Consider the following 20,883-nt stretch of genomic DNA (forward strand, 5'->3'; position numbering starts at 1 on the left):
GTTACTTTATACTTCTTCGCACCTTCATCAGCCGTGTTGTCACCTGCATCTGATTTTCAAAATAGCTTTTAAGCAACTTGCATAGATGGTCCGATATCTTCATCTTGTGAGCGTTAGGCTAATCGCTTATATCTACTCGCGTTTATCGGCTTCAGTTTTCTCAGTTAGTATCATATGCCCACATGCCCACATGCTAGCATCACCAACGTAATCGTCAACTCGTTTGCAATCATAATTGATCTTCTGCTGTCCTCCCGGAGTGCCCCATCAAAAAGATTTTCGTCAAAGGCCGTCGTCTTTCACTTCCGCTCGCAGGTTTTAGTTCTTTGCATTATCACCGGTCGTGACCGTTGTTATGAAAAGTGCTAAAGTTACTTTCGCGCAACTGCCGGCTTAGCCAACAAACTGTTCCCTCTAGTATTAGTATATTTGCAACCCCACTCCACAGTCCAACCCTTCAAAGCTCCACCAATAATAGTTGGCATTGGCCCAATGAGTTACTTAGGTGGCACGAAACTGACGGAACTGCTTTATGGTAGATCTTCGGGTGTGTCAAATATAAAGGTCGTGTTGGATGCGGAGCATACGAAGATCCCGTTGAGTTTGACAATCACAAAACAAAAAAGGAAGCTCATCGACGATTGTTTGCTGTTTTTGAGCGTAAACTACAGCGTAGAAAGCCCAATTTTAACATAATCTAGACACAGAATTGAGAAAAATTTCAAAATGCGGTCTAAGTTTGTAGTCTGTATCTGGTAGTTGTTTTTTATCTTTGTTTATCGGAGACGAAACCACTGCGACCAGCATTCAAATATATTTTGGTAGGCTCCTTTCTTAATCTATGTGCAGTGTCTGACATACCACCAGTAATTCGGCTGGTTGTCAGTTCTCAGAAGAGTCCATCACGTCAGGTTTGCTTACAAAACACTTTCTTGGATTGACACATTTAATTTTATGAGGTACGAGCTTATAGAATAATTTATTTGCTAAGCTCATACCTTACAAAATTAAATGCATAGAACTTGCATTCGAGTACATAAACTCGGACACATTCCAATTCGTCGAACCGTGTTCAATGCCATACAGGGTTTGGCCCCCGACGGATTGGATTGACTTTCATCGACAAATATTATCTAGTTGTTTTCTGGAATAGAGTTACAACTTCACAGACGCTAACCCTTTCAAAGAGGCTGGTAATAATAAATCAACGAAACGTGTACATTACAGGAAAGCACCACTAACACGGAATGGTAAATCAGTAAAGGTCTTTGTGAAACCTACAGCAAATTCATAGGACCATTGTTAGACTTCCGCAAAAGCTACTCTTAATAAACCGACAGATCAGAGGACCATGCTTAGAGAGTAAACATAAAACTCAATTAAAACGAAACCCAGAGGAGAATGTGAAAGCTAAAAGCTTTCGCACAAAAGTACCCTACGAGTAACCCAAATCTGTACACTCTGATGCAATTGGCCCAAAGCACGGTTACGGTTTCGCTCCACAGCCGTTTACCATCCTGTAAAACGGTGCATTTCCTTTTGCTTTTGCACCGCCCCATCGCGATGGTCACGTCTAGTGGTAAGTTTCACTGTGGCACAGCTGACAGCCGACAGCAGACTTACCACAACCGTGTCCAACAACCTACCAGAGGGCGAACCATTCCGCTTGTCGGCACTACAATAATTTTTTGACACTCGGTGAAAGTTGATTTTTAAAAGAAAACCTGTTTTATCCCGTATTTTACGCTGGATTGGACTGAATTCAGCAGGTTGTTTTACTCGGTCTATCTACGTGTGTGTACAAAGCAAGTTGAAATGTCAGTTTGTGAAGACGCTGACGGAATACCCAGATGGGTTTCCAAATTCGGAAAAACTCAACGAACTCCGGTACGAACGACCTTCAGTGAACCAGTTTGTATGGATTCCGTCTCTGACGGAGCGGCAGGTAGCCGCTCTAGCTGCCAGGCTAGAAATAATAGTCCGGTTTGTTGCTGCAACGTTTTTGCTCAGACAGAATTTTTTATCATCCGCATCGCGAAAATTAGCTTCATTAATCGTATACCTTTATGTCTCGCTACCACAGCTATCTTCCACAGCTTAGTCTTCCCATCATTAGCAACAATCCCGATTAGATGATTCTAACAAAAATGTTACAGAATTGTAGCTCAAGTTGATATTTCTATCAAACTTTGCTATAAATGAGATAGAAAAACTTACGACACACAAAATATTCTACCAAGATTCTATCTCGTTCTATTACTTATAACATGCTTTGTTATATTTTGGTTACACGGCACGACAGAATACAATACTAGATCAAATTATGATTTGATATATTTGTGATATGTCTAGAGCGGATTTGGTTACAATTCTTGTTACTTTAACTACTAACGGGACCAAATTTATAACGAGGCACAAAGGAGATTTTGTTATAAAATACTTCTTATTTAGAATTCATCCCGTTACAAATTTGCTATTTTCATTTGATCGGGATGTTTATGCGATTCAAAACATGTTTAATATAACATTCCAGAGCTGCAGAGTTTTCAGTATAATATTTCAAATTTATTAGTCAACAAACAAAACTTCGCCTAAAAAATATTCGTTTTGCAAAATATCAATGTTCAGTTTTTCCGCTCACTACTAACATGTTATAGGACGAGAGAACAGGATTGATCGTAGTTAAGACCCTGTAAAAATTAAGAGTTAGCGCTACCTTTAATGCATACAATGCATCTGATGACTGGATACTTGCAACAGCAGGGTTGCTTGCAACATTGTTGCGCATGGCATTTTTGATAGTTCAAACGCAGTTTTTATTTATCTAATCACTAGAACCCACTGCCCTTTTGAAGAATGATAAATCACCTACAATCTGGTGGTGTTATATTGATTAGCTCGTCGTTTTGTTTAATTTTTAGCATTAGTAAGTAATTTCTCACTTGATTGGAAGAAATGAACTTGCGAAGTTTTAGGTATCAAATACAGGTACAAATCCATTTTTTGGCTCATGTACACAGTTAGCGGATGTGAGCTAACAAATAGCAACTTTGAACATTACTTATGTTTGAACTTGGAAATGAAAATTTCATCTCTACTATTTAATAGTAAATTCGTGTTGTTACTTCGATGTTGTTGTCTCTTCTAATATCTTCAGAAAAATTAAGAATTAAGAAAGTCTACGTCCTTTCAGAAGGTAATAGGGAACACGCTCACTCGCTGCATATTTGAAGCTTTAGTATCTCTAGTATCCCATATACGGGGTTACTTGCAATACTTCCATTTTCGGTGTATTCTACAGTTACGCGTAATGATTATTTTTTCTCATTCATTCATTTTTCATATTTAACCGTTATGTGTGCAACAGGGTACCCGGGTACCTTTTCAATTTTAAAATAGTTATAACTCATTCAATTTAAAACATACGTCATCGAAATTTTGCGACATCGTAAAACTCGTTGATCTTAAGTAATTGAGGTTTTTTTGGTGCATATCCATGACGAGGATTAGCAATGAGAGGCACTTGAATTTTTTTATTACGTAGGAGGGCGACAAGGGTACCCGGGTACTCATGATTTGCTATGTTCATAACTTTGGCTATATTGAACCGATTTGGATGAAACCAGTGGCATTTGATTTGTACATTTATCTAGTTTCGATTAGATAAAGCATTTGGCCATCAAATTAGATGTAGTTCCTAAGAATCGGTAATTCCGGAGCAACGTCCGGTAAAACGTGGGAAACCGCTTGTTTGAAAGAATATCAGCTTTCAGCAACGCTATTAGCTTTGAACTTGACATTGTGGTCCCTTTTTTCATCTTACTACAATCTTTTTTTCATCTTATTATATAAATTGGTTACTTTAGATCGCATTAGCCATTCCAGAATTGGGTTCCTGTAGGGTTACAGATGGTCAGTTGGGTGCCTAATCCAATATTAGAATTGGTTTAGCGGATCTTTTAGATGTTTTGAACTGAAATGGCCAGTTTAGTACTGATCAATAATTTCGGAACTGGTTCCAAATGTATAACGGATAGTTCTACGTTTTGAACTGTTCTGATAATGCTAAGCATTATCTTGAATCCTGCGGTATCATCTGTGACCCCGTAGAAACCATTTTCGAAATCACCAATCAAAATACATCGAAATGTAAAAAATATCACCTACTGAACTAATTCCAAGAACTTTGATACCCATATTGCTAGGTTTTACTTCCAATCCTAGATTGGCCACCCATAACCCCACAGGAACCTACTCCGGAATGGCCGACCTGATTCATCTCATTATATGAAATAGTTAATTGTATGAATTTTTAAAGTTTTTACATCCGCATGACTGATTTTCCTGCAATACAATCAGTTCTCTGCCTCACAGCGGACACTCTGTCGGAATTCCGGATTTTCCGGCCCCGTATGTCTTTTTATGGCCAAATGGCCAAATAATTCAAAACTAGATAAATTAATGAATCAAATGACACCTATTTCTAAAAAATCGGTTTAAAATTGTTGATGTTATAACAATATCAATTTTGGGTACCCGGGTACCCTTGTCGCCCTGCTAAAGGTGTTTTTTTTTGTCGCACACATAACGGTTAATAGTGCCAACCACACTATACAAGTTTTGGCTGCTTGCACTCGGACTTGGGTTGTGCATTTCGTTAAGGTTCAAGTTGAAAATTGCTGCAGGTTAACACGAATGCCGGTACAACAAATAAACAGCGAACTTTGTTAATGGTTCAACTTCCGCTTCATGCTAAAGGCAAAAGGTAAGCGGAATGGTATACAATTTCCTTGTGAATAAAAAATATATGTACGTAAATATTGATTGATCTTTAATGATTTGGATCCGATGAATATAGAGACGCTAACACTTGCAAGAGCTGATGATTGGCGTCATGCTGGCAATTGTGAAATATAAGAGTATCGTGTCGCGATTCTTTGTTCGATCCACCTGCATTTGTCTATTGTGGCAGGAAAACATGTCTAGTGGTACCTAGTAACGGAACGGAAGAAGTTATTCGGTTTATTTTTGCATGCTAGTTGTTAGTTGTAATTGGATCTATTGAAATACAATCTAAAGATTGAAATTAAAGCACCAGATCACAATAAAATCTTTATACATGTGCACAATCGCTTCATTGACGCTTCGAACGATATTAACTCCTCAAAGGCCTACATCATTTTTGGGACCGTAAAATTCACTGAAATCATCATAACTTTTTTGTTTAGGAACCTTCCGAGTATCTTTTTCAATTTCATAATCGATCGTGGTCGTATGTCATTCAAAGGGGTTAAGGGATTAAGATAAAAAACACGTATCGACACCAACTTTTCAACAGGGCCTAACTGCAAAATGTCAGATCACTAAATTTTGCGGGTGACGACCAGGTGCTGCTCGAACGATAAACTTCACAGCTTCCCGAGGCCTGGTGATAGGAAGCATCTTTTCCCCACGCAAATATATACAAATGCAATGCCACCCGGGGATCACGTGACCAACATGCAATGAACCAAATTGACCAAGTTCTCATGAATGGCCGGTTCTTCTCTAATATCACAAACTTACTTACTTAATCAGCTCCAGGCCATGGTTTCCTCTGCTGTACGAAGAAGTCGTGTCCATTCCACTCGGTCCATGGCCGCAATTCGCCAGCCACGTAGTCTGCGAAGGGTCCGCATGTCGGCATCCACTTGATAGAACCATCTTGCTCGCTGCGCGCCCCGCCGTCTCATTCCAGTCGGATCGTTATTGAGAACTTTTTTAACCGGGCTGTCGTCCGACATCCTATCGACGTGCCCAGCATATCGCAGGCGACCGATTTTTGCGGTGTGAGAGATGAGTGGTTTCCTAAGCAGCTGTTGCAATTCATGGTTCGTTCGCCTCCTCCACGTTCCGTCTTCTATCTGCACTCCACCGTAGATGGTGCGCAATACCTTCCATTCGAAAACACTAAGGGTGCGTTGGTCCTCGACAAGCATAGTTCATGTCTCATGGCCGTTAAGGACTACCGGTCTAATCAGCGTCTTGTAGATTGTTAACTACGTGCGGTGGCGAATTTTGTTCGATCGCAGCGTCCTACGGAGTTCAAAATAGGCACGATTTCCTGCCGTAATGCGTCTTTGTATTTCTCTGCTGGTATCGTTGTCTGCGGTAGCCAATGAGCCCAGATACACGAACTCTTCTACCACCTCGATTTCATCACCGTCTAAATGAATCCGGGGAGGGAGGTCAGCATTCACTTCTCTAGAACCTCATTCTTTCGATATATTAATGACAAGTCCAATCCGTTTGGCTTCAGCTTTCAGTCCGATGTACGTTTCCGCCATCCTCTCAAAGGTACGTGTAATGATGTCAACGTTATCAGCGAAACCAAAAAGCTGGACGGACTTCGTGAATATCGCGCCACTCGTGTCTATCCCCAATCTTCTTACCACACCCTCCAAAGCGACGTTGAATAGCAAACATGAAAGGCCATCACCTTGCCGTTACCCTCTTCGAGATTCAAAGGGACTCGAGACTGCCCCTGATACTCGAACAACACACATTACTCGATCCATCGTCGCCTTGACCAATCGCGTTAGTTTATCCGGAAATCCGTAGTAGTGCATAATCTGTCATAGCTGATCTCGATCGATCGTGTCATACGCCGATTTGAAGTCGATGAATAAATGATGCGTGGGCACGTTGTATTCGCGATATTTCTCCAACACTTGCCGCAGCGCGAAAATTTGATCCGTGGTGGCACGGGCACCCATGAATCCCGCTTGATATTGCCCCACAAACTCCTTTACAAATGGTGATAATCGACGACATAAAAGTTGGGAGAGAACCTTGTAGGCGGCGTTCAACAGTGTGATTTCGCGGTAATTACAACAATCCAACAATCACACGATGCCTTCCGTCCACTCCTTCGGTAGTAGCTCCTCCTCCCAAATCTTGACAATGACCCAGTGCAGCGCTCTAGCCAGTGCGGCACCACCGTATTTCAGTAGCTCGCCGGGTAGCTGATCAGCCCCAGCCGCTTTATTGTTCTTCAGCCGACCGATCTATTCTGCTACCTCCTGGAGGTCGGGGGCTGGTATTCTGTCGTCTTCTGCACATGCTCCAAAATCCATTGCCATATCATCACCTTTATGTTCAGCTACATCGCTGTTAAGATGCTCGTCATAATACTGCTTTCAATTCTACATCACCTCACGTTCGTTCGTGAGAAGATTACCGTCTACGTTCCGACTCTGACCATCACCTATTGACTCTGACCATCACCTGTAGCAGTATATGAGCACTTAAAGCTGTCAACCCCATACCAGTCACGCCAAACCCGTCCTCGGCTGAACATTAGGCAACAAGATAACCCGCAATCTGCCTAGAACTACCTGCGAATATTAGATGAGGCACTGCCTTCTTGCGAGATGTTAGGTGCTTCAAATCTCGAAGACGGTTGGGACAGAATACGTTGGCCATCTGCAAGGCCTTTAGGTGAAGCGCCCAGGAGTATACAGAGAAATTGGTTTGAAGGGAATACCCACAAAGGGTGGAGAGAAAAATTCTACGAGAAGATGAACCAAACTCGTAATGGCTACACACCGAAATTTCATATATGTAGGAACGAAGGAGGAAATCTAATCACAAACGAGCGCGGAGTGGTCAAAAAGTGGATGCAGTTCTTCGATGAACACCTCAATGGCGAAGTTCCAGAAATAGGCGAAATGGAAGTTAACATAGGAGTGCCCGTGAAAGATACTAAAGTCCCTGCACCCATTAGCATGATCTCCAAGAAGTCAAACAAGAAATTGGTTTGATGAAGACCAACAAAACTGCTGGTAAGGACCACCTACTACTTATGTGTCCATGTCCGCTGGTCCGGCAGAACAAAGTGATGAAATCAGAGACCGACCATGCCGACGGTCACACGTCATGGCTTTTACCTGTCGCCAGGACAGGGTATCGTCTACAGCAAGGATGTCGCTGCTTAAGCTGCGTCGCCATGGGCCACTGGGTCTGCTTCTTCTACGCTGTCCTTGCCGATTCCAATCGAGTGCTTCTTTGCAGATCTCGTTCGCTACTTTTCTCAAGGGATGTTCGACGAATTTCCACCAGGCCACCAGGCACAAATGAAAAATCGCAGGCAGCGATTAATTAATACCTGCAGTTTTTGCGTTGCTTCCGCTGAGACGCACCACGTTTCGCAGGCATACATCAGTACAGACTTAATGTTTGAGTTCAAAATTCGGGTTTTCGTATGTAGAGAGATCTGGTTTGAGCGCCAAATGTTTCTCACACCTACAAAGGTACACCTGGCCTTGATAATCCGTGTGGCTATATCGGTTTTGGTACCACCATCGGGAGTTATCTGGATACCAATATATTGAAAGGTGTCCACCTGTTCAACTTGTTGTCCCGCTACCATAGACTTAGTTCTTGCTAAATTGACTGTGTGACCTGCTGCCTGGAAGGTCATCTAACTTGCTCTGCATATCGTTTTGGCGTTGTGCGAGCAAGACTTTGTCGTCGGCTAGGTCGAGGTTCTTCGTTAGAAGATTCCAAGGCAATCCTCGATTTGCTCTTCTGTGAATAATAATAAATAAATAAATAAATTGCTCCAACTAATATCTTATCCATTACGATGAGAAACAGAAGCTCTGTCTCATGCCAGCAGTTATTGGTATAAGGTCTGACAAGACACCGTTGTGCAAAACCTTGCACGAGAACGCCTGTTACTGAGCCTCGATGAGATGGACTAGCTTATCTGGAACTCCTCTACGCCTAAGTGCACCCCAGATGTGGTTCGTGGTTGAGTCAGTCAAACGCTTTTTCGAAGTCAACAAACACCGGCAGAAGAGAGTCCTGGAATTCGTTGATCTACTCCAATATAATGCGGAGCGTTGGGATACGCTCTGCACACGATTGGTTAGCACGGAATCCAGCTTGCTGCCGATGGAGAGTAGTGTCGGTCTTCTCCTGGATCCGGTTGAAGTAACCTTGCGGCTACAGGGCCCCCAGCAGGCGGTCTTGATGCCGGTCTATTGCTCTTCGACGGTTCCATTAGGTGGCAACTCCGAGGCTCGAGATTCGAGTTGTTCAACAAAAGGCCTTTTCACCTCAAGGTTCTTCAATCGACAAATGTCATAGCGGCACCCAACTTTCTCCTCCCGTCGTTGGACACGTGCGACGCGCAAACGCGCAGCGTTTGCGCGCACATCAAGATGGCTCTTTCGCCATTTTCGACTGATGCAGATGTGGTCGATTTGAGTTTCTGTTCGGCCGTCACGGGAGTCTCACGTGACTTTATGTGCTGGTCTATGGGGAAAGAGCGATTCATCAATGTCCATGTTGTTTCTGCCACCACAGAATTCTGTAAACAGCTCTCCGTTTCCGCTCATTTCTCCTAGGCCCTGGCGTCCCATGATGCGTGCAAGGTCCGCGTTGTTCCAGCTAATCTTCGCGTTGAAGTGTCTCAAGTGGATTTGGATGTCTGATTCGGGATTTTCTTAACCACGCTGTTCAGCTGGCTGTAAAAGCTCTCTTTCTCCTGCAGATCGGCAGCATCTGTTGGAGCATAGCCCTGGATTGTTGTAAGGTATCTAACCCGTATTCTGAATATGGCAACGATTATTCGCTCGTTTATCGGTTCTTACTTCATCAGGGCCGCATGTGCCCCTGGGCTTAGTTAGAATCCAACTCGTCTTTCTCGAGTAACATTTTCGCGTCGTATACCAGGGTAGAGCAAGACTTGCCCGGATGATGTCTTATGTTCGCTAGGACCTCGCTCAGCCCCAGGATTTCAAGTTTCCGACGGTCAACTTTCTAGAATACCACTCATTTCGATGCCCACGCACACGTCACTCATCCCACGGTAGCTTTGAGCAATTGCGTAAGTTTATCCGGAAAACCGCGCTCGCGCATTATCTGCCATAGCTGTTTGCATTAGACTGAATTGTGTGCTGCGTTGTGTGTACGGTGTACCTCCGACAATTTGTCGGAGTGTGAAAATTTGATTCGTAGCCGCGGTAATAATAGCAATCAAGCCAGTCACTCATTTCGTACTTAGATAGGACAAATTACTCGTTTCATTCATTCCCACGGTACACTGATAATAAAACTTGGTTTATAGTACGAAAACGAACGTTTGCTTTACGAATTCTTTCGTTTTTTTTCTACCACGAAGTAGATTCGTAAAATCAGTCCTGAATGTTTCAAACATATGAACAAAGCTATTGTAAATTCCGTCTTCGATCTTCGCGCACTGGTTCAATTGTCCTTTCTTTCTTAACCTGGCCGATTTGCACAGGTTGCCACAGTTCGCGCGCGTATAGAAAATTGTGCCCTACAAATGGGAATTTTCTTTGAAAGCACAAGAACAGGCCAGTAAATGCCAAAATGTACGTTTATTGCGACAAATAAATCTGGCCGTATATTTGCGGCTGGTTTGTTCGAGTACTTATAGGTAACTAAACTTCTTTACACTATCTGCTATCAGAGCTATCAGATTTAGGTATCTACTATTCTGGTTCTCCGAACGTTGGGGAGAATGACCGTATATTAATCGATTTATGAGATTACGATCGACAACCTGCGAGAGTAAGTTACATTCTCGCGATCATCAGTTAAGCTGATGATCGTTGCAGAGTGGGTTCAATGATGCTAAATGTATGGCCAAAAATAACATAAAAGATTTTACATACCGGCCGCCTTGGAATACGCGGTATTTCAAACAAACTATATACTACAAATTAAGCTCTACTCTACAAATAACATATCCATATACTACAAATAACAAATTTAAAAAGTAAATAATACTATCGACAACATATTGAGATAAACGTCTGATGCGTTAATGCGAATCGTTGATGTAGATCAAATTCTTTCACATTCTCGGACCTCGGAATCAGCGAACGAAATATGCGTGATTTTCAAAAAAAAAGGAACCCATCGAGTTTTGCTTTGTTGCGTATTCATGCTGCCGCACTACACCACCTGGTGGGATAACAATTTCCTGTCGACGCACTTGCGCCAAATTGAACAAGACTCCTCCATTCTGCTAGACTGAGTGAATCGTTGAGATGAATGAATACTTGATGACATACTTGATGGACGTTTTCCTTGAACCGCTGCAGACTGACGGATGCTCTGGTAGTGATGAAACGGACGTATACCAACTTTGGTACTAATGATAAGTACCAGATCCCGTGACTCAAGTGGTGTTGATCACAGAACCGATCCGGCGATATCCCGGATGTGGAAATGGTAGAACTACGCTGGCACCGCGATCATCTGAGCATTCACAGGACGATGATGTTTCACAGAAGACATCTTTCGTGGGGTGGCTTCGTTGATCGGCCGTCCGCCGCTGGAGAGTAGCTACATAGACAAAACATTCCTTGAGTTTTTTAGAAATTCAATAAAACATAAAGACTTAACTGGAGTGCGGGAGCCCGCTGGCTCCCGCAGGCGCATTGCGCCTTCGTTGGAGGAGGCCTAGTTCTCCCCAGTTGTTGCAGGTTGCTTGTGGTGTTAGAGTGCTGCGAGCCAGGCTTCGAGCGCTGAGTCGCCAACACCATTCACGAGTACTGGTAACCAGCAGTAGTAATCCAGCGAGGAGAAATTCGAAATGATAACGCGTAACCATGGTTGCCAATGGAAGAGTGTTATCCGATAGTGTTGGGTGCCTTTTGTCGACCGGGACATCTAACCGGCCGCCAAACCGCAATACGCCGTCAATCAAGCATGGATGCCGAATGCTGGTGCGAAATGTTGAGTCTGCTTTATTGTCTCTTGCAAATTCTTTGACCTCTTGAGCGAAGCATTGCTGTTGTGGTAGCGCCACTAGTTGTAGCAAATTGTTCTCGTTCGCAATTGTTATAGGACCCGAATTTATACAAAACAATTCGCGTGTATAGAGAGGATAGAAAAACATTAGCAAAATTGCGAGCAAGTTTGTCCAACGACGCCGTGTAGATTTCAGGCCAAAATTTGCACTTGATGAGGAAATGGTGGCTGCAAATGATAATGAAGCATGCTTGCTTTTCTTTCCCAGCTCTACGAGCGGGGAAATCGCGATTTACCTACCAAAAAATTTGACGTAATTGCTCCATAGGCCTTCGTCGAAATATCACAAAGGCCGTGGAGAAGACAATCGTACTGGAACGTCCTCCATCTTAGAATCTGCAGATTTTTTAATCTGGATAAGAGGATTCGGAACGTAAATGATTGTGCTTGGAGATCAAAATGCAAAGGTTTGTCCAAAGAAACCTTCTGCTTCCAGAGAGTCTGGACGAATATTTGAGCAAATAGAACCATGATTGCATTTAGCAGGATTAAATAGAAGACCTCTCTTAAATTGGAAATGACCATTCGTGAGCAGATTTCCAATGACGTCCAGTTAAGAGCTCTGAATCGGAATACGTTTTCTTTGGCATCCCATTCTCGTGTTGGTAAGTCATTGCACCGCTCTGTGAGTGCGGTTCTAATGTGTGGTCTGCTACTGTCCGATTCACCAGGAAGATTTCTGCATGCTATCCGAGCAAACGATGCATTGTATACGATCGGTCCGTCTTCTCCTGGTCTGATAGTCTCTTGGTGTAGCAGGTCGAAAAATAATCCTGTTCCAATGATGACGTCTATCCTACCAGGATTCATAAACTGTGGATCAGCGAGAGCGATGTTGTCCAGAAGCTGTAGACTCGTAAAATCGATGCCGCTTATCGAGACTGTTTCACGAGATCGCTTGAAATGTAATTGCTGCGATGGCCGTTTTGAGATGAAAGAGAGCTGAGAGCCACTGTCGAGTAGCGCTCTAGTTTGCATAGAGTGACCAAAGTTATCCTCAAGAATCAAGGTTGCAGTTGCTTGTAAAACTGATCGCGATGGCTTGATTTCTTGGGCAGTAACCGCAACGTTGAGAGAATCAACAGTGGGTGGTGGTGGTTGTAATGCAGTTAAGAACATCTGGTTACGTTGTGAGTTCTGTGCGCTTTGTTACGAGCGATCGCTCGATTGCAATAATTGCTGTTCAATAGTGTTAGTATTGATGTGCAATAATAAATGATGCTGCTGTTCACAAACACGATATTTTTCGCTCGAAATCGACTGCAACACTGTCCTGTTGTTCGATAGGAATTTGCTGTCAGATAGCTGAGTGCACGAACTAGTTTCACGTGAACATGCTTCCAGTGCCTGCGTTAGCCTGAAATAACGATTAACAAATGCTTTCAAAATCTTCGAATTCTGGGCTGTACTGTCCGCTATCTTAGCCGCAGTCTTTTGGGCCTTGGTTATAGCCGACATTGTAGCCCGAAAAGATGCCTCTTCCTTGCCCGTATCATCGTCTATATCACATTCTTCCAACATAATTTCGATATCACTGCGCACTTCAAAATATTCGTCGTATATTTGGTCAAGCTTTGTCAATCTTACCGAGACTGATCCCTTGTCACGATCATTCTGGTATTGTTGAACAAATTCTTCGATAGATTCCACCAAATCTAGTAATTGGTGCTCCCGTTTTGTCAGTTTACTTAAATCGGAGCAAGTCATAATGGCCACAAAATGGACGCTGAATAATGCACGTTAAGCGTCGATGACAGTAAATTCACGCCGCGTAATCGAATGCTTCTGCACTTGAATTGTTAAATCCGAAAACTAATTGCTACGAGGCTTGGTTCGAGTATCACTGTCGGCAGGTTTCCGCAGTAGGAATCCGCCAATAGTCACCGCGGTAGAGGAATGTCTCGAAAAACCACGTGTTCGTATATCACAATAGCCGCAACCACACCGAGCAGCAAACAAATGCTGGCAAGCAGCAGGTAGCACAATAGACAATGCCGCCTTTGATTCTCCTCGCAATAGCCGATCCTCGCCGTCGCACAGAACTAATTAACGATTCACGATATGGCGCACTGTGGTCCTTTGTCGCTTCGATCGAATCCGGTTCGAAGGACCAATGTAAATTCCGTCTTCGATCTTCGCGCACTGGTTCAATTGTCCTTTCTTTCTTAACCTGGCCGATTTGCACAGGTTGCCACAGTTCGCGCGCGTATAGAAAATTGTACCCTACAAATGGGAATTTTCTTTGAAAGCACAAGAACAGGCCAGTAAATGCCAAAATGTACGTTTATTGCGACAAATAAATCTGGCCGTATATTTGCGGCTGGTTTGTTCGAGTACTTATAGGTAACTAAACTTCTTTACACTATCTGCTATCAGAGCTATCAGATTTAGGTATCTACTATTCTGGTTCTCCGAACGTTGGGGAGAATGACCGTATATTAATCAATTTATGAGATTACGATCGACAACCTGCGAGAGTAAGTTACATTCTCGCGATCATCAGTTAAGCTGATGATCGTTGCAGAGTGGGTTCAATGATGCTAAATGTATGGCCAAAAATAACATAAAAGATTTTACAGCTATATTCGTACGAATTATGGAATTTTACAAAAAGATTCGTAGATTTTACGAATGCACGAAAAACCTCTAGATAAAAATAATACCAGATTTCACTATTTTCCGATAGGTGTCAGTATTCTACATTACCGATTTATCGGTAACCGACCTATCGAAAAATAGCGAAATCTCTTTTATCTCCGAAAAAAGCTGATTTTATCGGGAATCGAACTGAGCTCGTTTGTCATATTTCTTTACGAACAGACGACGACGCCGTAAACCACAGAACCACAGCTACTGCATACCATAATTGGCAGGTCATAATTGCACAAGTCTTTTTCCTCTTCATACAATCTTCGCAACCCGTTTTCGTCGATAACGATGCCAGGCAATAACCCTGCATCATGGGTTTTTATACATGACAGCTACGAATATGCTCTCGTAGAAATAACAACATTTGCGATAGACAATAAGCCTACGAATGTTTTTAAATTGTATGGAATTATTTTTATCAGCTACGAATATAATTTTACGAATGTTTTTTCAAACAAAATAGGAAATTATATTCTCAGTGTAGTTTCTCCTCTTCTCAGATTCTAGATGCTGTCCAATGAAGCTCCATTACTAGTGATTCCAGCACTTTTAAGCCATTCTATTCGCAGTGGTTTCATCACCACCATCAAATTTAAACTCCATTTGAGGGAGTAAAGTGGATTCATAAATATGAAGAGTTAATTGAAAACCAACAATTGAAAAGGGCTCAAATCCGATATGTAAACAAACCGAGTAAGAAATAACTATCGCATTTTGGACATGGGCACTATTCAATTGTTGGTCTTCAATTATGTGATAATATCAGTATGAGTAGGAACTGAGCAGTAATTGATTTTATACGAAATCATTGACCACAGGTTTGACAATTGTATGTATGCTTTTGGCGTTTTGCCACTAAAGCAATCGGAGTTACGTCACAATGTTTGTTTTGATGCGGAAAATTTCGACAGTGTGATAAGGTAGATTAGTGTCATTTACTTTGCTTTCATTACTAATATAAGCGCCGTCGAAACCGACTACCTTTTTCGTCTAGCAAAGCAGTTTATTATTGTACAGCATAGGTAACATAACGAAAACAAGCAAGAGATAAAATTTTCCTTTAGGACCACCGGATGATCAAAACATAAATGTGTCTATGTTGTTTGACCATTTTCAATCGCAACGCGCTCCCCTCTGTTTACCAAATATTTTTCGAATTGAGACGCCAATATAAATTCAGCCGACCTTGGTTATCGTGCGTTCCAGTTTCAAACTGGCCGAACCACCGCGCCGATGTCCCTTTCTCGAAGCGAGCCCGTCCAAATAAACACCCAAACACTATCGCGCATATACGTCACAGACATGACGTCGCGACGTTGGAAATATCAGTCCCCATCATGACCCTCGTCGGAATTCGATTGGGTGAGACTTGCGTGACAACTTTTCATCAGCCTGTCGCGATCTACTGCTGGTCGTAGCGTGATCAATCCAATATTATGTAAAAAGCACATAATAATCAGCATGACCTGGAATTCGAAGACTCAATAATGGCGGGACATCGCGGATTCACGCTAGGGGCATTCTTGCACCTTCGTTCGAGACGTATTTACAACCGCTGTCTCTGTAGGATTATACAAAGGGTCCTTGCAGCTAGCTTTTGATTCAGGGGGTCAAACTCAAATGCCACTAGCAATAAACTGGCTTTCATCTGTAGGGTAATGGAACATATTCTAGAGCCACTCAGCATAAACTGTGGTTAACATAAAATAAATCATTTGAAATGTAAACTGTGTTGTATTATAATTAGATTAGATAGAATATTTAAATTGTTAGCCAAATAATTTTATACAACCGAAGATAGTTTCAAAAAGCGTACCAGTCTAAAATGGGTCGTGTTTCCTATTTTAATTTCGAAGGACAACGGGATTTCCAGTAGCTAGTGCAGCGGCCATTTCTCATCGCGTGAGTCAAGCTGTGGTGAATTTTCTACGGACTAATGCAACTCTAGTGGTAGTAATGGTGATCCATGGTATCTGGTTATTATGTAACCGGTGCGGTGAAACCAGCTGTTTATAAGCTAGTTTTAAATATTTCTGTATCGAATTGCTGTTGGTACTCACCTTTCTCTTTCAGGTTGAAGTTGCCTGGCTTCTGGGTAGTTGTCATTGAAATACACAACAGTAGAACTACGAGACGAACCATTTTGTGCCTTTTTGAATGTGTGCGTAGCTGAATGGAACTTTCGGACAAAACTGTATTCTTCGTAATCAGCAGAGAAATTCAACTTTTCACACTAAATTAGCGATCAATTTGAACCTTTCGCCCACAGCTAAAAAGTATTCCGGGTAACAATAAAATTAATAAATACAACACAGCGTTTTCTACATCGTTGCACACTTATCACATATATCGGAAAGTTCGACCAGCAAAATTTTAATTGAACGATCACGTTTCATGAAATAAACCGAAAACTTCACCAAAGATGACACGATTTTAGCCCACTCCCGGTCCGCACAATTTTCGACAGTCGATTTAAAGCGACGCGACGTTCACAAGGATTACGGTAAGGTTATGCGGATATTACACGCTCTTCGGTACACACTCTGAGCAGTCAAATTGAAAGCCACAGCGAAATTGCGCGCGCGCCTTCAATAGACTTCTTCTCGTTATTGCTGACGAGACTGCCGACTAAGCACAAGCCTAGAAGAAAAACCCTTGATCCGCGAATCGAATGGTCAAAGAAAGAGAGAAGTCGGGTCCGCGATCTGGAGCCACTACCGTGCTTGCAGTGTTCGATGTGAATATATGAGCACTACGACTACTATGATAATTAACAGTTTTAGCTCTTGTTTTTTTTCTTCTTTTTATTCAATAGTGCACTGTTTTTGCGAAGTTATTAACAGCAGCCACCAGCCTCAGACGCCGGTACGGTGACGGTTGGAAGAGTTAGGACACGAGGCTTTTGAGAAGCGACGGAAAGAATGTTCTAAGTTAAAACGAAAGAAGTTGTAAATAACAGTAAAGTTATATTTAGACCAGATAGTCTATCCTATGTTTAAATGTAAATATCCTCAATTTGCTCTTCTTTATTATTACAACCTTTTTCTAAGACGCTCGTAAGTAATAATTTATTCGAACTTTTTTGATAGCAATTTGAAAATTTAGTATCGTAAAGTCTGACTAAATGTAAATCTAGACATCCCTCGTAGGAACTGGAACTGTTTGACTTAACTTTGTTTATATATTTATAACGAACAGCTGGTGCTAGTTTCTTCTAAATAATCCAGCACATTGCGGAGCATTACTGAATGGAACTCGTAAAAAACGTAAAAAAATCTTGTACAATCACCTGGAAAATTTAGAGTGGTCTATTTAAAGCTAACTTAAGTGCTAAAAATGTCCGCAAGGTTATAAGGTGAACCTAGGAGTGGAATAAGGTGAACCTAGGAGAGGGTGATTGGCTAGATTGCTGCAACTATCGCGGTATTACGCTGGTAAACGCCGCCTACAAGGTAATCTCCCAGATCCTGTTACGCCGGTTGTCACCGATAGCACAAGGTTTCGTAGGAAATTATCAAGCGGGTTTCATGGGGGCTCGCGCAACTACGGACCAAATTTTTCTATCCAACAGATCTTGCAGAAATGTCGGGAGTACAACGTGCCCGCGCATCACATCTTTATTGATTTCAAAGCAGCATACGATACAGTCGATCGAGACAAGCTATGGCAGATAATGCACGAATACGGTTTTCCGGACAAACTGACGCGACTGATCAGAGGTACATTGGATCGAATGATGTGTTTCGTACGCACCTCTGGGACACTCTCGAGTCCCTTCGAGATGCGGCGAGGGCTGAGACAAGGTGACGGTTTATCCTGCATGCTGTTCAACATCGCTCTTGAGGGGGTGATCCGACGAGCGGGCATCGAAACGAGAGGCACGATTTTTACCAAGGGTAGCCAGCTTCTAGGCTTTGCAGATGACTTCGATATCATAGCCAGGAACTTCGAGCCGGTGGAGACAATCTACGCCAGACTGAAAGCGGAGTCTAGGAGAATTGGACTAAAAATAAATGCGTCGCAGACCAAATACACGAAAGGAAGAAGCTCGAAGGAAACAAACGCGCGTCTTCCACGGACGGTAATCGTTGACGGCGACGAACTAGAAGTGGTAGAGGAGTTCGTGTATTTGGGATCGCAGGTGACCGCGGACAACAACACTAGTAACCAGATCCAGCGGCACATCCAAGCAGGAAATCGGGCCTACTTTGCCCTTCGTAAAACGCTACGATCAGAAAGCATTCGCCGCCGCACGAAGCTAACAATGTACAAAACCCTTATTCGACCGGTAGTTCTTTATGGACTTGAAACCGTGACGCTGCTCACGGAAAACATACGCGCTTGGCGGAGTACAAACTGAAAGCGGAGAGTGGCAGAGGCGTATGAATCACGAGCTACAGGCACTGCTTGGGGAGATTCCCATCGTACATCTAGCGAAAGTTAGCAGGCTACGGTGGGCCGGACACGTCGTAATGATGCCGGACGATAGTGCGACGAAAATAGTTCTCCTCAACAACCCCGCCGGCACCAGGAACAGGGGGGCCCAACGTGCACGATGGTTCGACCAGGTCGAAAGTGATTTGCGACTTCTGGGACGACCAGGAAATTGGCGATGAGACCGAGTTGAATGGAGACGTGTGCTTGAAACAGCACGAGCCACCCCGACTCTAGGCTAAAGAAGAAGAAGAAGAAGGAGTGAAAAGGAGGCAAAGAACTTTTAAGAAAATCGGAACTAGGGATCTAGAGCTGGGCAGGAAGATATTGAGGAGCTTTAAGTCCAAACCTGTCTGCTCTATCCGGGATATGGCTAGAAGGCCAACCATCGTACCACGCGGAATATCCTCCCGCGAGGTGGCTATAGATCTTAACCCTCTAACGTGCAACACCGTAAAAACGATGCGATCAAGGCAATGACATTTTTATCATGAAACTACACACAAAAGAACCTTAAGTTCTGATTTTCATGCAAAAATAATTATCTGCAAGAGTGCCAGGTAAGAAAAAGTCCAATTTCTCTTTTTCTTTTTTCATGTCTAACGCTCTGGCCAGAAATTTTTTCAATTCAGATATATTACAAAATTAAAATAATGCATGAAATGTACTCATAGAAAATTTTTTTTAGGTCAATCATTTTGTTCTAGATGTCCGTTTCCTTCAAAAGTAAAAAAGGGAATATTCGCGCAATAATTATTTTCGGAATTTTTAGGAATTTTTGTTTTTGAAAGGTGATAACTTTTGAATGCATGGTCAGAATGTTATGATATTAGTATCAAAATGTCAAGAAATCTGTTCTGAATACATTTTGCATACTGACAATTAAAAACAAATTTCTTATGCGGCTCTCAAGCTCAAAAAGCGAAGGCCGTCTACAGACGGTCTTACCCGTTAGAGGGTTAAAGTGCCAGTAAACAACCGAATCGGCATTTGAAGCAGAACTTGGTAGCCAACAAGCGCGTTAGGCATTTGTACGAGCAATTTTTGACGAAACTCAACGGATGTATTTTGATGGATGGCGAAACCTATGTGAAAAAGGATTTCAAGCAACATTTCGGTCAAAAATTTTACATTGCAACTGGGTGTGGCGATGTACCAGCCAAGTATAAGTTCGTGTTTGCTAATAAATTTGCGAAGAAAACCTTGATCTGGCGAGGAATATGTAGCTGTGGACCGAGGGGTAAGACACTTCATAATATTATTATATATTAATATATTAGGCCCTATTAAACATATTAAATAATGTATATCTTTATAGGGCTTTAGCTTATATTAGGGTGGGAACGGTAAATATACTGAAGTTGAAAAAATATTTCCATAGGGGAAAGTAATATATTTTCAACAGTGTCTTGCCCCTCGCTGTGGACTAAAGACTGTGCGTTTCATCAATTCCTTCCAATCCTTTTTCCAATGACATCAAGTGTGTACATGGAAGAATGTTTGAAGAAATGGGTTTTGCCAGTCATTTGTAAACATAAAAATAAAGTTATATTATGGCCTAATTTTGCTAGCTGTCACTACTCTAAAGAGGATCTAGAGTGGTATGCAGCTAATAAGGTTGGAGTTTAGACTTAATAAAAAACTTTGGGCAATAGTCAAACAACGATTTCGACGAAGCGGTGGGACTGTCAGAGCTTTAAGACGTGTGTACTGGATGACACATTTTTACCTGCTTTGCTCTTTGGAACATTCGAAAGCATACTTGGAAACACCAATGTAGAGGCCTGCTCTCGTATCGGCCACAGTATGGTTGATGGCCGACGTCTTGCAGATGTCACAGTCATGCGGTCCTTCCGGAGATCAAACGTCGAATCTGACAATTATCTCGTAGTAAGCAAGTCTGATAACCTGAGTGAGCAGTGTAAGAACATCCACGAGAAATATTGGCTACTTTTTATATACCCAACAAAC

General features: G+C 42.4%; 1 protein-coding gene across 1 annotated transcript in view; it reads right to left on the bottom strand.

Annotated features, from left to right (window-relative positions):
- Positions 1-16,620, bottom strand: part of LOC128734510 (uncharacterized) — an 82,050-nt gene extending 65,430 nt beyond the window's left edge. The window contains exons 1-2 of the mRNA XM_053828748.1: positions 16,539-16,620; positions 8,904-8,927 (exon numbers count right to left, since the gene is read on the bottom strand). Of these exons, the coding sequence (XP_053684723.1) occupies positions 8,904-8,927; positions 16,539-16,620 (106 nt within the window). The remainder of the gene's footprint in view (positions 1-8,903; positions 8,928-16,538) is intronic.
- Positions 16,621-20,883: the final 4,263 nt, after the last annotated feature.

Source organism: Sabethes cyaneus, chromosome 2 (genome assembly GCF_943734655.1).
Source record: "Sabethes cyaneus chromosome 2, idSabCyanKW18_F2, whole genome shotgun sequence".
NCBI lineage: Eukaryota > Metazoa > Arthropoda > Insecta > Diptera > Culicidae > Sabethes > Sabethes cyaneus.